Raw genomic sequence first — 15,916 nt, 5'->3', positions numbered from 1 at the left:
CCCCAAAAAACATTTCCTAGCTCCAACGTGAAAAGGCACTTATTAAACGGAGGTATTACACCACCACTCCCACGTTCTGTCTGGGCCACCTACTAAGGGCAGAAAACCCAGCTCAGTCCATGCCTGCAGGAATAAAATCACCCAGGATGCAGCTCTGCAGCCAGGGAGCTGAGGCAGAGGTTGGATTAGCTTCTTACAGCTCTCCTAAAATTTGACATGAGATTTCCAGCTCCCAAAGGCAGGCCTGAACTACTTCTTGCTGCAAGCTTCTCCCATTGCTTGTGTTACCAGTGTCTCTCCCCCAAGGAGAACCCATGCCCTGTTCAGGGTGAATGAGAGTGCAGGAAAAACCAGGGAAGGGAATAAAAAAAAAAAGGGAAAAAAAAAAAAAAAAGAGAGAAGCAGAAAGGCAGTAGGATGGGCATGACATGACCCTGCAATTCAAGCCCTTCAGTGGCAGGGCAGCTTTTGCCTCCAGCCCCCGCAGGCAGCTGCTGTCAGCTTCTTCCCACTGGAGAGTCCCTGGCACTGTCTCTCCTACACTTGAGACTCAGCACAATCCCTCCCACATTTGGGATCCCGGGAGGGTCGGTGCAGGAGGAATTGCTAGAATGTGCACAACTGCTTATGTCACCTGAAAATCCTGGAAACGCTCCAGTTTCCCAGGGCACTGGGCTGTTGCAAGAGGGGTGTCTGCAAGCACAAGTCCCCCTCAAGAGATCCCTCTGCAAAGGCCAAAAAGGCAGCAGCAGGACAAGGCAATCTGGGGATACATTCTGGTTATCCCTGCAAGCTCCAGGGCCCTGCTGCCAGCCCCAAACCCACAGGATGGCACAGCACCATTCTGGGCACAGGAAAGGGCTGCCAGCCACAGGCACACAGAGCACAGTGCCCTGCACCCAGGCAGGGGAAAATTAGCTGACAAAAGTTCCTGGTGCGGATGAAATTGCAACCCACGTGATGCTGCAGGCACGTAACTGCATCCTTTATGCTAAGAAAGGAACCATTTCCTCCTAAAGCAAAAAAAAAAAAAAGCCCAACGAGATTTTTTCTCATGCTATAACCACCACCAGTTAAGAACCGCCAAACATTTCCTGGAACTGTCTAATTCAACACTGGAATCCTCATTTTTGCCACCACCAACTTCAGTCCTATTAAGCTGCACCTCTCCACGGGAGGTTTTTGAACCCACTCCGCTGGCGTGGGTGGAGAGAAATGAACAGGACAATCTAAAGAACTGCAAATAAAACTATTTGCCTGAGTCGACCTTTGAAATTAAACCTCACCACTGCCTGCCCGGGGCTCTGGTTGCAGCCCCAGGTGAAGTCCTAGGCATGGGAGGCTGCTCCGAGAGCCAAGCTGCTTTGTTAGTGCTGGGGGAAATGTTTGGGATGCATCCCGCTTCTCCTGGGTCCAAGGAGGAAAGTCAATTACCGTGGACAGGGCAGAAGGCTGGAGGGTGGATCCCAGCCCTGCTGCAAAGAAAGAGCTGGAACAAAAAAAGCATCAAGGAAAAACAAAACAAAACCAAAAAAAAAAATAAAAAGGAAATAAATTGGAGGCAGGGTGCAGAGCAGAGAGGGGAATTTGGATGCTTGGTCATGAGAGCCAGCTCCTCACAGGCACATTTTGTGCTGTTTTCCACTGTTAGGAGTGGAAAAAGCTCTCTGTGGAAGTGGAAAAAGGGCTCTGAACCTGCCGAGAGCCATCACTCATCACATCAGCTCGCCGAGGTCCCGCTGCACAGGGGCTCCTCACTTCTGCAAAACTGCCAGCGAGCAGCAGGAAAAAAACACGCTGCACAAAAAAAAAGCCCCTTGCAACCCCAAAACAGACTCTCAGCCTGTGCTGAATCAGAGCTGCCGACTGCTGGGCACCCACCTTTCCCATGCAACAGGCAGGGGACAGCCACAAAGAGCTGCTGGAAAACCCTGCGTCCCAGGAATGCGACTCAAACCGGAGCCAGAAGCCAGCATTACCCTCTGCATATTTTCCTTCAGACATGCTGGATTTTTTTTTTTTCAACAATTAAGACACCAGAGTTTTAACCCCACCAAACATGCAACTTTTCCAGCGCTTTAAAAAATAAATCCCTAGCTGCAAAGACCAACCCCATGCCCGAGCCAGGAGAAACAAAACCGCGTGGATTGACCCCAGAAAGTTACACAGCCCCTTTTAGCACAAAAAAAAAAACAAAAAAAAAAGAAAAAACAGCCTTTTGCTCTCCCCCAACACGTGTTGTGGAAATTGCAACATCTACCTTGCTTCTTGTCCATGGCTTCCCAGAAATGAAGAGCAGCGCCGGCACGCCTGGCAGAAGAGAGAGATGGGGGCGGGCTGGAGGAGGGAGGGGAAAAAAAGAAATAAAAAAAAAAAAAAATCCCGCAGGATCCAGTGCAAGGCACGATGATTCTTTTCAGTGGGAATGCATGGCCCGAAGCACCCGCTGGTTTCACAGAGCCCTCCCGGCCGGGTGTCCCCAAAGGGTCCCCAGGGCTGGAGGGGAGCGCAGGGAACTGGGGAAGGTAGAGCCGCGTTCTCTCATCGGCAGCTGCCGAGGTTGGCCGGGCTCAGCTCCGATTACCCTTGAAAGCTCAACAGTTGTAAAAACTGCAGCAGAGAAATAGCAGGTGACGTCAACAGGAAACTGGTGGGGAGCCAGCTCCAGCTCCGGGAGCTGCTGAAGAGCTGGATGGCCACAGCGCATCCCGGTGGGACACGGCATCTCTTCTCTTCCCACTAATTCAACTATTCCAAACCGGCCTGCAAAGCCCGGGCATCCCACCGGAGTGACCCTTGCTCCAGGATAACTCCAAGGTTACTGGTTTGGGCACCAAAGAGGTGCTGGGATGGAAAGAGGTCACATTTGGTTGTGCTGCAGGTGACACGTTAATTGCTCTGCCGCTGACAACTATTACCACAACAAATAGTAGAAATATTGCTCCATGACAATGCCAACACAGAGCTCGGTAGCTATTCCAGGGTGACAACCGAGATGGCATCTCTGGTAGCAAAATACAAATTGCTGCATGCACTTGGGTGGGAAATAGCAAGGGAGAGTGAGAAAATAAAAGCATTAATTTCTCTGCAAGCACGTGCAAGAAAAGCAGTGGCCAAGTACTGCTGCTCTTCCCCTTTCCCTCAAAACCACTCCAGCAGAAGCCAACGCTGATGTTCCTGATCAAAGCCAGCCTCAGCTCTGACAGGCTGCAGTTTTGTTTTCGATTTCAGCCTGGAGGGGAGATACTGTACCAGACTCTTTACCTTAAACTAATTATAGAAAATCTACCAGTGCATTGCTCCTGAGCTCTCTCCCAACTCCAGGCTGTGCCGGACCAGGCACATTTGCAGGCTGAAAAGTCAGAGGTCAAGGTAAACGCACATACCAACATAATGAGTGGCTCTAATTTTAAATAGTGTTTATGTAAGCCCCAGAAGGACTGCGGAAGGTATTTTCTCAGGCTCATTTCCACTCCCAGAGTATAGTTTCAGGCACAGATCATCAGCACATAAAGGATGCTGACGCAGGAGCTGCTCTTGCAGATGGCACTGAAAGCCACCAGCACCCAGAGCAGAGCTGTGCTGCCCTCCCATCACTAACTCTATTAACAGCTAATTCCCTTTCACCCAGACACAGACACTCCAAGGATCTTTACAGACACCCACAGAGTCAGAGCTGCTTTGGAGCAGAAAGTCCCTAACTCAGCAGGTGGGATGGGAAACAAGATTTCTTTTGAATTAAACCCACTGGGTTTCAGCGCCCGAGGATGAGGGGTGGCATAAAGTGGAGCTTCCTGACATCTCAAAAGCATCTTATAAAATAAATAAACAAGGAAAAAAAAAAAAGAGAGAAGAAACAAAAATAAACCAAACCATCCTTTCAAGTCTCATGACTGGGAACTCTTTCAAAGGATTGCTGGTGCAGTACGAATAGCCAGGCCTGGAAAGACATGCACTGTTTGCCATTAATTATCCAGTCCTTTATAGGGCACAGGTAATCCCAGTGAAACAAAAAGCATCAGGTGTTTCACTGGTGTTAACAAAGCCTCCCCACGAAGGATGTCACCCCATAACAGGTGAGGGATCCTGGGAGAGCAAATCCTGGGGAGAATTCAGGCACTCGCACAGGGTCGGGTATGCCAGGGCAGAGCCAAGGATGAGGATGGCTCCCATCCCTCCCAGCAGCCTCCTGCCAGGGGGCTGGCTTGAATAAGGGGAAGAGCACACCCTCAAAAACAGCAGTGAGCTCAAGCAGCGCCCTGCCAACAGCGGGCCCCTCTCCCCACCCTTCCCCTGTGGACACACAGCCCCTCCCGAGGCCACTTCAGTTGAGGCTGGGTCACCATCACAGCCAGGGAGTGGAGAAGGGGACGAGCTGCTTTGCCATGAGCTGCAGAAGTGTCCCATTTGGGGTTGGAAAGGAGCTTTTTATAGGCATGTTTGGGATAGACCACAAAACGAATGACTTCACCAGTCCTGTAAGAATAGCTGCTGTCTAACCACAGGGACAGTGTGATTTTCATGGAATATTTCATTCCCTCTGATCAAATAGAAGCCCATGCACCAGCTGGCTGCCCCATCCCAGTAGCACACTGCCTGATGCCTCCCACATCTCTCCAGGAAAGGAGCTTCCCTGGTCTGAGAGGAAGCCACTGCCCCAAATCTGGGATGCACATCCCACGGGAAAGCCCCACATGCCCGAGCTATGCACGGGACACACACACACACACTGAAAACTCTGTTTTGAAATAAAGCCTTTGAACTGAATCCAGTTGGAAAGGGAACAGTGTTATCTTTCTCATCCTCTCAGATGGGGCATGAGATCCTCCACGGTTGGGGACAATCAATCATTGAACCACACAGGACTCGAGCAGGATGTCACACCCACAGTGCCACCAGCTCCGGATGAGACTGTGCGAGGGAGAAGGATGTAATGTCCCAGTGCCCAGCGAGGAATTTGGGGATGGGCACTTCAGCCACAGTCTCTGACAAGCAGAGGCATTGGCACAGCCACCTCTGGGGCTCCCAGCCACACCCGGGCTCCGTGCAGGGGCCAGATAACACCAGGACAGCCCCGGGAGGATGTCACCGCCCAGCCACATTCCAGTTGTATTTTTAGGTTACCTGCACAACCTCCAGGGCTGGAAAAAAAACGTTTGATTTTGTCCCCATGTGTCAGCCTGCTCTCGCCCAGCCCCGTGACAATGGAACACACGGGCTCCACTCTGAGAACCCACGTGTGACCAGAGGCCAGAATCCCATCAGGAAGCTGAAAAGCCCTGTCTGGGTGACACTCACACAGTGACATTACAGGACACACCAAGTACGTGGCCCAGAGTTGTGGTGCTTTGCAGCAGAGCTTGTGCAAAACCCCTGTGCAAAGGTGGTGACAGTCACAGGGGCACCTATTCAAAGCAGGGGTGCAGGCAGAGCATCCTCTAGGATGGACACCACCTCTTTTGAAGCCTTTGCTCCAACTGGATTTTCCCCCAAAAAAAGCAGTAGCTGAGGCTGCACCGCTTCAAAGCTCAACTTTGCAACCCTGATGCCCTGGGATTGTCAGGGGAAGGCAAAGGAGACAATGCTTAAAGAAAAGCAAAGAACACACTAGGGAAAGAAAAAAAAAAAAAAAAAAAAAGAGAACTAAAAAAAAAAGAAAGAGGCAGAAGCATTATCACCTGTGCCCATCTTCTTGCCAGCAGGTATCAGCATCATTCCTTCCTTTGATTTCTCACTCCGTAGGCTAAGCCATGAAAAAATTAAATCTGCTTAGAATTGATGCAGCCAGCTACTGACAGATTCCTGATGGGAGAGAAAACTCAAACTGTCCTTAGAATAGATCAGCTTGACAGGAGGCACAGTGGGAAAGGGAATAGTTTGTAATTGTCAGCAGTAACTCAACTCCAGCATCAATAGACACTTTTTTTATCCAAACTGGCATCATTCAAATCTTTCCAGGTGTCCTTGTAAACTTATCAAGAGAGCAAAGTATTCCCTTCTCTGCTTCTTTTAAAAACAAAATTGGAAAATAAAAAAGATAAAAAAAAATCCACCATCCTCCCTCTAATTTGCTTTGGGCAGGGATAGGGTGATGTCATCTCTGCAAATGACGCAAGGGAACAGACACCTGCCATGGAAATGGAATTTATGGAGGGGGAAAAAAAACCCTTCATGTTCACAGCTGCCTGCTCTGGGAGAGGGGCAGAAACAAGAGACTGACCCAGGTGCTTCCCTGGCCCACAGGCTTCAGGCAGGACTTTCAAGAGCAGCATCTGCAGTGGGACCAGGCTAAGCAGCTGCTCAGAGGGATCACAGTGACATTATTTCTCAGGGTCCTGGAATGCTTCCCTAGGATGCCACTACAGCTTGGGTGAACAAAGCCTGTGCTCCTTCAGAGGAAAACTTCTGACCTCCAGCACTGAGCCAGCACCACATCTCTGGGGTGTAAGAGCAGAAAACCTTGGACTATTTCCTTTGGAGCAAGGTGCTGTTCCAGCAGTTTACAGAAAGCAGCAGGCAAGTTCTGCAGTACAGTTCCCTACATTTCCTGCTGTCCCACAGCAAATTTTTGCTCTTTTTGGTGCATATTCAGTACCATCTCTTCTCTGCTACAGGGAACCAGGCAGGAGACACAAACACAGAGAGCTCAACCCCAAGAGGCTGGACCTGCAGCCTCTTTTCCTGGCATTAACCACACCATCCTTATGGCTCACACCATGCACCTCCTGCTCCCCCTCCCATCACTGTTCCTCTGTCCCAGAGGACAAACTCCCAGAATAAATCCCATGTCCAGCTGGTCCATGAGAAATCACCTGTGAACATCTCCTTGTTCCTTCACATTCCCTTCTGCAAAGCTTAAAAAACGCCCCCCCAGTTAAAGGCTGAACCACCAGCCCCACTGCCCAGCATCACCCTGCACTGTCTCCTCTCCACAGGCTCCTATCAAAGGTTGTACCAAGTCTCTGTGGGGAAGGCATTTATTTTCTGGTGGATTTGCCCAGCACCCACAGGGCAGCTTTGATTCACGATGAGGAAAAGCAGGGGCACCACAGGAAAAGTGCCCACAGCTCAGTGATGTTTTGCCACACGGCCCTGGCAGGAAGGGTACAGCCACTCCTCTGGGTGGGATTGATCTTCTTTCCCCTCCTTCTATCACTGTCTCATATCCACCTGTCACACTGCACTTTTTCCAGTGTTTAGGGAAGTGAGAGTTGTAGGCTTTTCCTGGTAAAGGCAGATTAAAGAGCTGCCTCTCCATCCCAGGAAGCCAGAGGTCTCCACAGCTGGGCTGGTCCCAGCTCAAGAGCTCACAGTGACTCAGTGCAGCTCAGCCTGCAGCTATCTTGGGGCACATTCAGGGCTTCCAGAAACCATTCCCATTCGAGTAAGAGAAAAATCAGTTTTTAAGAATCCCCTTTCTCCCACAAGAGAGAGCCTCACATCCGTATTTTGGGGAAAGGAGCAGAGCTGTCTCTGCAGGGTGACGTGGGGAGAGGAGTTGGAAGGAGATGTGTGAAACATCAAACCTGCCTGAGATCAAGGGAAACACACCCTGGGATGCTTACACACGGTTTCCCTCACTGAGCTGAGGCTGTAAAGCCCCATGGGGAAACCCACAGTTACCCAACACAAAATCCTTTGTGCGTCCAAAATTAGGGGTAAATTCCTGCAGCTACCTGGAATGTACACAAAGAAATCACACCTACAGGGGAGCTGCTGGAGGAAAAGCTGAGTGGTTTTCAAGCACCTTAGCACAGCACAAACAAGACTGATAAGAATTAGAAATTCACCCACAATTTCTGCTTGCTTATTTCTGGAGGCACCTCCTCGCTTGACTCTCACCACCCTTCGAGAAACTAGGCAGGGACAGGTGTAATTAATACCTGCAAAAAGCTGCTCTTGGATAAGAGAGCAGTATCTGCAGAGTACAAGAGGCAGCCCCAGCACAGCCCTGGAGGTATCCCGGGCTCTGAGGATAACCCAGCCCTGGCTGGTATTCACCTCTGATGCTCATGGATGATGCTCACAGCCAAACAACTGCAGGGATCAACCAAAAACATGAGGAGAACAGGCTGCAGATGCTAACAGAGGGTGAACACAGGGAGCTGTACAAGCAGAAAAATCTAAAACACCCACCACATCCCTCATTTTAGCAGCCTTAAAGCAGTGTGGAGCTGCTTCCAGACTTAAGGAAAACGGGTGCTGCCAAAAAGAGACAGTTTGGCACAGGAATTGGTCAGGTCCAGGCTGGTCTTCCAGCAGCATCACTCCCACCAGCACCTTCATCCCTCTTTCTGCACAATTACATGTTTGGTTTTTGTTTTTTTTTTTTTCTGACCATGACAGGGGTGGCACTCAGCACCACAGGTAAAACAGGTGAGGATTTGGCACAGGGTGGAGAACATGAGTTCTGGGAAGACCAGAGAAACCTCAGAAGTCAGCTGAGCACACGTGCACACACACAAAGCTGTCTCACACTGCCCTGCCCCGTGCCAGCAGGGATTTTCTGGGGGTTTCACAAACAGGCACGTGGGGCTGGGCCTGTCACCTACCCCCGAGCACCTTTCAGAGGTGCTTGGAAGATGACAAAGAGCAGCCAAAGCCACGTATCAGCACGAGATCATTTCAGCTTTGGCCAGGGTGCAACTTGGCAGCACTTCAGGAGAGAAACCAAGCGGTGCAGAGCAGCAGGGGATTTTGAACTATGCAGAGCAGCTTTCCTCAAAAGCCCTGACCGTGAGCACATCTGGCCCTCAGCACAGGAGCCACGTCACTTTTAGTGACAAGCTGCAAAGACATCCTCGTGTCTGTAGGACAACACACCCCTGCAGCCATGCCCAGAACGCTCAGGGTTGATTCAGAGGGGCCATCCCAAGGGCTGCACACTTTGCTGCTTCATCATCTCCCTCTCAAGCCTCAACTTTCCCACTCCAAGTAAAGCAAGATCTTCGTGCTACAGCAAAAAACTCCTCCATTGTGCAGTGTGTTTGCCCTTCACCACCATGAACAGTGTCCTGCAGGGAGGGATGAGTGCAGCAAGAGAGAATATCTGCTCCAGCTGTGCCAAACGCCCTCCAGCCAGCAAGGTCAGGATGCTGCCATCTCTAAAGTGCTGTTAACACACCCAGTGAAGACATCCACGGCACCCAGCCCACTGCAGCACAGCCAGGCTGCTGCATCAGCCATCCCCAGGAGACCCCAGCTAGGAGGGAATTCATACACACACACACCACAAAGCAGTTTCTAACTGGCCTGCAAGCCCAGACAAGCTGACACACCCTAGATAACCCTGTCATCCTCCCCTAAACCACCCCCAGCCCATCCACATAACCAGCCCTGCGTGTTTATGATCTGTCAGACACATGACTGTCACCTGTCAGGCCCTACAAGATGACTTCTTCCCCTCCTGACCCTCTGTCCTGCACTGCTGGTCCCATCCACACTCATCACCCATGGATGCTAAGGGAGGATGTGGCTCTTGGCTCCACCAAAGAGATGCTGGCAGGACCCCATCCCAAATGCAGGGATTTATGCATTCCTCATGAGAAACCTCCAAGACCTTTAGGAATTAAATACAAGAATTAAATGCTGCTTTTACATTTCCTAAAAGGCACTATCACAGCAGGGGAGGAGGCAGCAGGGATGACCACTGGTGACAAGGGGCACTTGGTGCTCAACAGGCAGATCCCAGGGAGAAAAGGGTTCAAGCAATTCCCAGAGAGCTCCATCACACACAAGCAGCTTGGCTGATGCCAGTGTCAAACCACAGCCAAGGTTAGCAGCCTCTGATGGGAAATTACTTGTATCGAGCACTCTGGAGGTTTCTTCCTTTCCAAACCCAGATTTGTCTTTGGTAGTGGTGGTGGTGAGGGGGAAGGAAGGGTGAATGCTCCACAAACAACTTCTGGTAAGTGTTGTCTCCTCCTCATCCTGCCTCCTCTTACACTCAAGTTATGTTTTTAGTGGAAAATTATCTTCAGTTTGTTTTTTTTTAATAATTTCAATTGAAATGATGAAATTAAGGTTTAGAGCACAGGTCAGATCAACTCAGCAGTGCCCCTCCCTGGGCACAGTGCAGGCAGGAGGATGGAGGCTGTGGCAGCTCAGTGGCTGCTGGAGAGGGTCCACCTACCTCATCCTCTCCTCCACCCCACTGGAGGTCCACAGCCTAAGAGAATGATTTCCTTCCTCCCCTACCCACTGGGATCCCCAAATCCTGCCCTTCCCCTTGGTCATACTATAACCCACCACATTCCACACAAGCAGCACCTCTGCTCCAACCTTTTGCTGGGCTGAGAAGTGGCTACAAGAGAAAAGAGCCCTGTCCCAGCTCCAAAGAAAGGGAGCAGACTCAGATCCACAGCAAACTGAAGCACAAGGCAGCACTGTGGCATCTGAGATTGCTGCAGTTGTGCCCAGTAATTCCAGTGTTCCTTGGGACAATGAACACTGGCACTCAACAACACTGCCACAGCACCACTGCAGCATTGCCCCCACAGAGACAAGAGGCTGCGAGGAAATTGAGAATCTCCCAGGTGGAAAAAAACAACAGAAACTTCCAGTTTGCATCACTAAAAAAATCCTCTCTGCCCTTTCCCCCACTCCAAATCCCTGACTAACCCTTGACCTGTGCTACAGAGGTTTGTCAGCAAGAGGCAGTGGGTAGATCCAGCTCCATACGTACCCACAAGCCATCCTGAGTCATGCCAGTAAAACCCCAAACTTTTTGTTGATAGAGTAAAATCACCTCCCCAGCCAACACCAGTTCCTCTCCCAGGCTCTTTCCCCAGCAAACAGTCAGCCCAGGCAGTGCCTTATTAACCAACACAAGCAATAAACATCTTCCATCCAAAAACCTGCAGAGCCCCACATCTGCAGAGGTGTCATTGTGGGCCACAAAAATCACCAGTACCAGAAAGCTGGTCCCAAAGGAAGCTTCTACAAAGCACAGATGAGTTTCCTCCAGCAACAACAATCTTTAAAAACAACAGGAGCAAACAAAGTCCAGCTCAGCCCTGGACCATGGCTCAGAGCTGGAAAATAAAGGGATCAGCCTTCAGCGAGATTCATTATCCACTAAAAGAAAAGCAGGGAAGCATCCCTCCAGGGAGGGAAATGGATTGCTGAGGCACAGCTAAATATTTATAAGATTCAGCATGATATTTTCCAGGCACCTACCGTTATGCCAGCAGAGGACAAAGGCAGGAGCAAAGTGCTGTGTTTTCTCTAGGATCGTTAGAATTAATTGGATTCGAGCTCTGTGAGGCTTCAACTAGAATTAAATAGTGGCTCCCTGGGATCAGAGCTCACTCACACCCTGGGAATACCAGGCTGGTGGCCGCTCTGCCTGGACACGACAGGAGCCCAAAGCTAAAGTCCTGCTTCAGCAGGTCACAACCCACACGTGTATTTTTGGCAGAGCTGCCTTTTTTTTGGGGATGGCAACTGGAAAACTGTGAATGGCAGATGAGACAGTGCTGGATTCACAGACTGAATTGCATAACAGTGGCGTGCTCCCACGGAGGGCACAGCCAGGACATGGCAGGGACATGTCCCCACCACTTATTTACCCACCCAGAATAGAGGTGCCACAAGAACAAGCACCAGTTCATCCCCAGATCCTGGCATTCCTCACTGCTGATTTTTCCAAGCCTCTGTGGCCAAGGAGAGCTGCCTCCCCAGAGACACAGCCTGGCTCCAGAGAGATCCTGATCCCTCTCCCCAACAGCACCTCTACTGCCAAAGGATGATCTCCCTGCTAAGGAAAAACACTTGCTTTTGAATTACTCAGGCACTGGTGCAGGGTGAGCCAGGACAGGATAAGCAGGTCTTCTCCCTCCAGATCCCACCCATGCACTCAACCTCCCTCCCTCCCTCCCCGCAGCTGCTTTTCCCAGTGAACTCCAAAGTTTTGGGGAACAAGTGTTTCCCCACTGGCACACTCCTGTCTGTCCCTCCAGGAGGGGCTTCCCAGGCATCAGGGGCCACTCAAGTCACAGCCAAAAGCCCCAGTGATGGGCACAGGGATTTCCACATGCAGGGCAGGCAGAAGATACACCTTGAGGCCCAGGGAAAAGGCAACAGACTGGATTTTTGTATCCCAGAGTCTCAGACCTTGAACCCTCCACCAGGTTTCTGCACCCACACAAAGGCTGAAAATTCTCCAAGGCTTCATCCCCTCCTGCTTTAATTTCAGGGATACAACAGCATCCATTCACTGAAAAAGGTGGAAAATCACACCCATGCCCAGCCATGTGTTGCAAGCTGCAGCCAGAAGCTGTGTCCCTTGTAAAGCTGTGCAAGGAGGACATAGGGACAACTCCAGAGCTTTGTTCCCAACTCCTCCCTGCAGTGCCACCCCATGCCATGAGACACAGCTCAAGGGAACTTGGGTGACCTGAGAAAACAGGGAGTTTTTGCATATATGAGTAAACATCAGCCTCAATAGTGCAAGATAACACAAGAGACGTTCTCCCACATGCAAGATCCTGTGAGATAACTTGGATCAAGCAGACAGGAGCAACGGGAAGAGGAAGAAAAAGCTGAAATCCTCCCTAAGCTCCACACAATCCCCAGAAGGTGTTTATCTCCCAAGCTATGTTTAGTGCAGAGCAAAGCCCCAGCCCAGCACCATTCCTATCACCAGTGTCACAGCCAGCCACGCAACCCAAAAATCTCCTGAGGCAGGAGACAACCCCGTGACTAAACCAAAGTGACAGCAGGTGAGTTTTGGAAGGCACCTGTCACAGAAAGAACCAACCAAAAGCTTCAACACAGCAGCCTCTGCTTACAACCCTGAGCAACACAAACGCAAGGAGAACCAGCAAAGAAAACCTGAGATTGTTCATTGAAATTCCCTAAGGAAAACAAGGGAAATTGAGTTTAAACTCAGGCTGCCTGAAAGAGGGAAAAGTAGCTGCCATGAGCAGCAGGTGCACACACTCAGACCTGCAAACATCCCTGGAAAAACTTGCCTGCTTGGAGGCAGGCACAAGCCAAGGACAGGCAAGATGAGAGGAGAGAGTTGTGAGGAGGCAGATGGGCTGCACACACTCAGGATCAACCCTCGTGCTGATGGAAGCACAGGAGCTCAGGTGAGACAGTACCAGCAGAGACCGGGTGCTCTCAGCACACGTGTGACACCTCCAGCACAGGACATCGGGGTTAAAACTGCATGAATGAACCAGTTCGTCACAACCAACAGAAACCTGCAGACACAGAGCAGCTCCAAACCTCCTCCAAAGAAAGCACCACACTCCCAGGTGTTCCTCCAGGCATCACCTCTTGCTGTCAGCCACGCCACTTCCCCCAAAATCCTCCGGGCCCAGTTTGGGCTTCATCTCCAGTGGAGCACAAGTGGTCGGTCCCTGGGCCAGGCTCACCTCGTCCCTCCATCCACACATCCACCGGTCCGGCACAGGCAGCCGAGGAAAGGGCTGGGCTCGGCTGTCCCAACCTTTTAAGAAGCCTGGATGATCCCTTCCAAGGCTGGATGGCTGGAGGCATGTGCTCCTACCTGTGAGTCAGCAGCTCCGCTCAGCAGCTCCGTAAATCGCTGCTGATTCACCCCTTGCTTACACAGCAAACAGGAAACTCAGGTCCACATTCCCTCCGGATAAGACACGGATCATTTAAAAAACGGGGGGGGAGGGAGGGGAAAAAAAAAAAAAGTCACGAGAGGTGCGTTCATCTGCTCACATGGCTCCTGACTTCAAGTTTCCAGCGCATCACTCCCGCACAGGGAAAACCCCTCAAATTTTATTCCGCCGATTCGGGAGAGGCAGCGTGTCCCTGCTCCGCCCGGTCTGCGCCCAGGGCGCGGGTGGAGCCGGCTCCGGGCAGCACCGGAACACCGGCAAAGCCATTTATTTCCCTGTCCCCATCCATGCCAGGCCGATACCTGCCTGCCGGTGCTCACCTTGCGATGGGGACAGGTCACCTGAGTCACGGCCGTGCTCTATAAATAACACCCGTGACACACGGTCACGTTCTCCGGCTGGGGACAGCGGGCAAAACAGCGAGTCCGCTCCCGGCACACGCCGGCACCGGGTCCGGGCCGTGCTCGAACGGCGACACGAGGCGACACCCGGAATCCCAGCCCGGCCCTTCCCACCTGGCTGAGCCACGGCGAGGGCTCCGCTCACCCGCGGCTCCGAGCCCAACGATTGCAAACTCAAGGCAGCAGCAAACAAAACTCTCCCGTTTTTATCGCTCTCTCCAAAGCCAAACGCAGCCGCTCCCCGTCCCGCTCCCCGCGGCCCCTCCGTACATCCCCACCGAGGGCTCTGCAGCCCCGGGCATCGCGGTACCGGGCCGCGGACCCGGCGACAACACCGGGGCCCGCGCAGAGGAAGCCGCGGGGAGCTCACGCCCGGCGGGTTGGGCAACAGCTCCGGCCCCGCGGTTCCCCCGCGGTTCCCCCCCGGCCGAGGCCGCCCCTTCCCCTCAGCCCGCTCGTACCTCTGGGCAGGGACATGGCGCAGTGCGAGCCCGGCGGGCCCGGCCCGAGCGGAGCCCGCGAGTCCCGCCCGCCAGGGCCCTGCCGGCAGCCCCCGCCGGGCCCGCCCCCGCGCCGCCATTGGCCAGCGCAGCGTGGGGGGCGTGGCTAAGGCACCCGCGCGGAAACGGCTTTGCGGTTCATGGGCGCGGCTCTGAGGGTGAAGTGAGGCGGGCGGGCGGCGGTGCTCCCCAAGAGAGGTGGCCGCGGTGTCCCCGTCGCTGGTGCGGCCCCGCAGGGTTGGGGTGCGGAGCATCCCTCTGGCAGTTCCGTCCTGTGCTGCTCCTCCATCCGCGCACCTCATCTGTCAGCTAAGGATGGTCAAATCACCGTATCTTCCGTGGGTTCTGCATGCCACGGGTGCCACCAGTGTGGTCCGGCTGGAAAATAGGGATTCAAGGGAACAGCTGGAGCTTTCTGGGGAGCTTTAGGTTGGATATCAGGGAATGTTCTTCCCTCAGAGGGTGCTGGGGCACCGAACAGGTTCCCCAAGGAATGTTCGCAGCCCAAGGCTGCCAGAGCTCCAGGAGTGTTTGGACAACACTCCCTGGCATAGGTGGGATTTTGGGGCCTGGAGTTGGACTGAGTGATCCTTGTGTGTCCCTTAGAGCTCAAGATACTCTGTGATTCTATGATTAATTCCTCTCTGAGTCACTGAGGAATCAATCCCTCCTAGATGTGGCACATCCCAGGGTAAGGATGCTCCCACAAACACCCGAGCTGGGCTGCAGGCAGAAGTGCTGGACAGGATATAAGAGATGCAGTTGAACAAGACTGAAAAAAATAAATAAATAAAAGGAGATTCCAAGTGCCATTTTCTGGATGGAATTCTTAGCGTGATCTGTAAAGATCCAAAGGAGGGGTTGGAGGGGTGGCAACTGCTGACAGCGCTGGTGAGATCGAAGCTGCTCTGCCACAGCCAGCTCTCAGCTTTGCAGAGCATTTGGGATAAATTTGAGGACTGGAAAAACTTCCTCAAAGCCTGGCAGTAGAAGGGAATCACTGCCAGAGGGAAGGAGCTGGATGGATGGGGATCTGTGGCTCCACGGGTGCCTCAAGCAGAACTGCCCTGATGGCACCAGATCCAGCAGCTGCACACTGAAGGTGGAAGAGTACAAATGGAAAATAAATTACAGGTTTTTAATGGGGAGGGCAATTACCATCCCTAGAGACGTTGCAGATTCACCACCTTTCAAGTCTTTCAACACGGATGAGGAGGAGTCTTTCCAAAAAAAAAAAAAAAACCAAAACTGTTCTGCAGCCCAACCGTGGGTCATTAGTGCTGATGCAAGAGCTGTGGATGTCACTGCAGGGCTGGGCAAGCTGGGGCTGAGTGGACCTGTTTAACATTTATCCACACGGATCTTGGGATCAGCAGTGGGATTTGAACTGATCCACACAGGTTTGGGCTGAGCCAGT

General features: G+C 52.2%; 1 protein-coding gene across 4 annotated transcripts in view; it reads right to left on the bottom strand.

Annotated features, from left to right (window-relative positions):
• MAP2K3 (mitogen-activated protein kinase kinase 3) overlaps positions 1-14,530 on the bottom strand; it is a 30,092-nt gene extending 15,562 nt beyond the window's left edge. Inside the window, exons 1-2 of one of the 4 annotated variants that reach the window (XM_062503924.1) lie at positions 13,517-13,652; positions 2,261-2,310 (exon numbers count right to left, since the gene is read on the bottom strand). In XM_062503924.1, the coding sequence (XP_062359908.1) occupies positions 2,261-2,276 (16 nt within the window). In that variant the 5' untranslated portion in view covers positions 2,277-2,310; positions 13,517-13,652. Of the gene's footprint in view, positions 1-2,260; positions 2,773-13,382; positions 13,400-13,516; positions 13,653-14,460 lie in introns of those variants that run through there. The other 3 variants (XM_062503925.1, XM_062503926.1, XM_062503923.1) reach the window with 3 other exon arrangements.
• Positions 14,531-15,916: the final 1,386 nt, after the last annotated feature.

The sequence above is a fragment of the Cinclus cinclus genome, chromosome 16 (genome assembly GCF_963662255.1).
Source record: "Cinclus cinclus chromosome 16, bCinCin1.1, whole genome shotgun sequence".
NCBI lineage: Eukaryota > Metazoa > Chordata > Aves > Passeriformes > Cinclidae > Cinclus > Cinclus cinclus.
The sequence above is the reverse complement of the archived record's forward strand: the minus strand, read 5'-3'. Positions and strand labels throughout refer to the sequence as shown.